The sequence below is a fragment of the Rhinopithecus bieti genome, unplaced genomic scaffold (genome assembly GCF_001698545.2).
Source record: "Rhinopithecus bieti isolate Rb0 unplaced genomic scaffold, ASM169854v2 scaffold_12721, whole genome shotgun sequence".
Classification (NCBI taxonomy): domain Eukaryota; kingdom Metazoa; phylum Chordata; class Mammalia; order Primates; family Cercopithecidae; genus Rhinopithecus; species Rhinopithecus bieti.
In genome coordinates, this window is record NW_016807380.1 from 129020 (window position 1) to 133488 (window position 4469).

Genomic DNA, 4469 nt, shown 5'->3' on the forward strand with positions numbered 1-4469 from the left:
AAAAAAAAAAAAAAAAAAAAAAAAAAAAAAAAAAAAAGAAAAATGCTTCTGCTTTTTTGTTTTAGGTACATCAAGTATAAAACCCTCTAAACATTATGATTAGATGAATTTATATTGGAACATTTATAAATTACATCTTCTATGGTAATAAGATGTACATCTTAATAATTTCCTAAATTCACAATCTTCTAAATAAAATGCTTTTTATTCAAACAGGCAAATATTTGGTCATATAGTCCTTTATAAACTACAAGAACAGGTAAATAAGACATTTACGTTTTCATACATATGCTTTATTACTTTTATATGTTTACTTACTTTAGTAAGTAATGCTTCATTTGCAGCTTCAATTACTTCATTCCTATCTTGGACTTGTTGATGCAAATTGCTTACAGTATCCTGAGCTTCTTCTAATTCCAGTTTTGCCTTCTCTAATTGTTCATTTAGTTGCTGAACAGAAGTCTTTTGAGAGTCAGCAGAAATCTTCCACTTTGCATGGTTCTCTTGATGTGAAATCATCTATATAGCCCCAGAATGGAAAAGAAAAAAAATAAACAAAAAAATAGAATGAAACTGGATTCAACAACAGTCTAATACTTTCTACTTTTATTTACTTTTCTTTAAAATAGCAAATTCTGTTTATAGTTACAAATATCTGATTTTCAAAATACTAGAGGAAAAGGGAGAAAAGGAATCTATAATCTTCAATTTACTCAAGAACTTAATGAACCAAATGCAATGGACTCTATTTGGGTACTGATTTGAACAAATAAATTATAAAGACATTTTTGAGACAAGTGGGGAAATCTGAACAATGATTGGATACTTGATGATATTAAGGAGTCACTGTCAATTTTTAGGTGTGATAATGGTATTGTGGTTCTGTTCCAAAAAATAGCCCTTATCTTTTAGAGCTATGTTATGGTTTGGCTCCGTATCCCGACCCACGCTTCATCTTGAATTGTAATTCCCGTATGTCGAAGGAGCAACCTGGTGGGAGGTGACTGGATCATGGGGATAGTTTCACCCATGCTGTTCTCATGATACTGAGTTCTTATGAGATCTGATCGTTTAAAAGTGTGACACATCTCCTCTTGCTCTCTCTCTCCCACCACCATGTAAGACATGACTTGCTTCCCCTTCTGCCATAATTGTAAAAACTAAGTTTCCTGAGGCCTCCCCAGCCCTGTGGAACTGTGAGTCAATTAAACCTCTTTTCTTTATAAATTACCCTGAAACTGTCAGCGTTCTCCAAACCCCAGAATGGTAGATCCAGTGACAGCCCTTGCACTTGCACCTGGAAAAGCTTCAGGCACTCATGCCAGGCCTGAGACTGTGTAATTTATAAGGAAAAGAGGTTTAATTGACTCAGTTTTTATAGCAGGGTGAAAATGGACTAATAATAGAAAACTGGTATCAGAATAGTGGGGTACTACTATAAAGATAACCTGAAAATGTGGAAGTCACTTTGGAACTGGGTAATGGGCAGAGGTTAGAACAGTTTGGAGGAATCAGAAGACAGGGAGATGTGAGAACGTGTGGAACTTCCCAGAGACTTGTCGAATGGTTTTGACCAAAATGCTGATAGTGATATGGACAATGAAGTGTAAGCTAAAGTGGTGTCACATGGAGATGAGAAACTTATTGGAAACTAGAGTATCTTGCTATGTTTTAGCAAAGAGACCAGTGGCATTTTGCCCCCACCCTAGAGATCTGTGGAACTTTGAAGTTGAGAGAGATGATTTAGGGTCTCTGAGAGAAGAAATTTTTAAGGATTCAAGAGGTGATCTGGCTTTTGTGAAAGTGTAGTCATATGCATTCACAAAGAGATGATCTGAAATCAGAACTTATGTTTAAAAGGGAAGCAGAGCATAAAAGTTTAAAAAAATTTGCAGCTTGGCCATGTGGTAGAAAAGAAAAACCCATTTTATGGGGAGAAATTCAAGCTGGCTACAGAAATGTTCTTAAGTAATGAGGAGCTAAATATTAATTGCCAAGACAATGAGGAAAATGTCTCCAGGCCATTTCAGAGATCTTCAAGGAAGCCCCTCCCATCACAGGCCTGGATATTTAGGAGGAAAAAATGGTTTTATGGGCCAGGCCCAGAGCCCCACTGCTCTGTGCAGCCTCAAGATGGGGTGACCTGCCATCACAGTTGATTCAGCTCCACCCATGGCTAAAAGGGGTCAAGGTACAGCTCAGACCATTGCTTCAGAGGGTGCAAGCCCCACACCTTGGCAGCTTCCATGTGGTGTTAAGCCTGCAGGTGCACAGAAGACAAGAATTGAGCTTTGGGAGCCTCTGCTTAGATTTCAGAGGATGTGTGGAAATGCCTGGAAGTCCAAGCAGAAGTCTCCTGCAGAGGTGAAGCCCTCATGGAGAACCTCTACTAAGGCAGTCCAGAGGAGAAATGTGGGGTTGGAGCCCCCATACAGGTCCCCACTGGGGCACTGGGTAGTGGAGTTGTAAGAAGACAGCCACCATTCTCCAGACCCCAGAATGGTAGAATCACCAACAGCTTGCATCGTGCACCTGGAAAAGCCCCAGGCACTAAACGCCAACCCGTGAAAACAGCCACAGGGGCTGTACCCTGCAGAGCCACAGGGGTGGAGCTGCCCAAAACTTTGGGAGTCCACCTCTTGCATCAGCATACCTTGGATGTGAAGAATGGAGTCAAAGGAGATTATTTTGGAGCTTTAACATTTAATGACTGCCCCACTGGGTTTCAGATTTGCATGGGCCCTGCAGCCTCTTTGTTTTGGCCGATTTTTCCCATTTGGAAGGGGAACATTTACCCAATGACTGTATCCCCATTGTATCTTGGAAGTAACTAACTTGTTTTTTATTTTATAGGCTCATAGATGGAAGCAACTTGGCTTGTCTCAGATGAGACTTTGGACTTGCACTTTTGGGTTAATGCTGGAATTAGTTAAGACTTTGGGGTTCTGTTGGGAAGGCATGATTGTGTTTTGAAATATGAGGACATGAGATCTGGCGGGGCCCAGAGTTGGAATGATATGGCTTGGCTCTGTGTCCCCACCGAAATCTCATCTTGAATTGTAATCCCCATGTGTGGAGGAAGGTACCTGATGGGAGCTTACTGGATCATGGGAGCAGTTCCCCCAAGCTGTTCTCAGTAAGTTCATTCTCATGAGATTTGATGGTTTAAAAGTGTGGCATTTCCACACACTCTCTCTCTCCTGCTGTCATGTAAGACATGCCTTGCTTTCCCTTAACCTTCTGCCGTGATTTTAAGTTTCCTGAGGTGTCCCCAGCCATGTGAAACTGGGAGTTAATTAAACCTTTTTCTTTATAAATTACCCAATCTCAGGTATTTCTTTATAGCAGTGTGAAAATGGACTAATACAAAATACTTACTGAATATAGAATAGTATAAATGTATACATCCTCTTATATTTATTTTTGAACAGATGAAATAATTGTGTCTACATAATTATTTACGGATGAAATAATTATGTCTTAAATTTGCTTCAAATAATATGTGAATATGGGGGATGGCTTGGGAATGGATTTAACATTTATGTTAAACTCCATTCAAGGGAGTTTGGTAACATTTTTGTGGGTGGTTGGTGGGGTTTGTGGGGACCATGTCTTGCTTAGATTGGTGGGGCTTGTGGGGACCATGTCTTGCTTAAATACATTTAGAATCATATCTCTTTGAAAGCATTGTGCTTTCAAAGGTTAAAGGTATGTTGACACACTTCCAAGAATGCTTAGGACTGTCTAGGTTTTATGCCTGGTACCCGCATGTAATTACTATAGCATTCCTTTTCATTCTCAAAAGTATTCTCTTTTAGATAAAGAAAATGGTCAATGTTCAATTTATGGATGAAATAAATTGGCTATGCATTGATAATTATTAACATTCAAAAATAAATATGAGAATGTATATTATTTATACTATCTATTTTAAATGTATTTAAAATTTTCACAATTAAAGGTTAAAACAATCTCATTCTCCTCCAAAAAGTCAGGAGTTTTGCATTTATTATTAAGGGATTTTCTGACAATTTGGAAACCTATATATTAAAAAATACTGTTGATCTAGAACTAGAAATACCATTTGACCCAGCAATCCCATTACTGGGTATATACCCAAAGGATTATAAATCATTCTACTATAAAGACACAGGCACACGTATGTTTATTGTGGCACTATTCACAATAACAAAGACTTGGAACCAACCCAAATGTCCATCAATAATAGACTGGATAAAGAAAATGTGGCACATATACACCATGGAATACTATGCAGACATAAAAAAAGATGAGTTCATGTCCTTTGCAGGGACATGGATGAAGCTGGAAACCATCATTCTCAGCAAACTATCACAAGAACAGAAAACCAAACACCGCATGTTCTCACTCGTAAGTGGGAGTTAAACAATGAGAACACATGGACATAGGGAGGGGAACATCACACACCAGGGCCTGTCACGGGGTGGGGG

The 4469-nt window shown here is 38.8% G+C and overlaps 1 protein-coding gene across 1 annotated transcript in view; it reads right to left on the reverse strand.

Moving 5' to 3' along the window:
• Nucleotides 1–4469, reverse strand: part of CCDC18 (coiled-coil domain containing 18) — a 100925-nt gene that overhangs the window by 9353 nt on the left and 87103 nt on the right. The window contains 1 exon segment of the mRNA XM_017881618.1: nt 319–519. Coding sequence (XP_017737107.1) covers nt 319–519 — 201 coding nt within the window.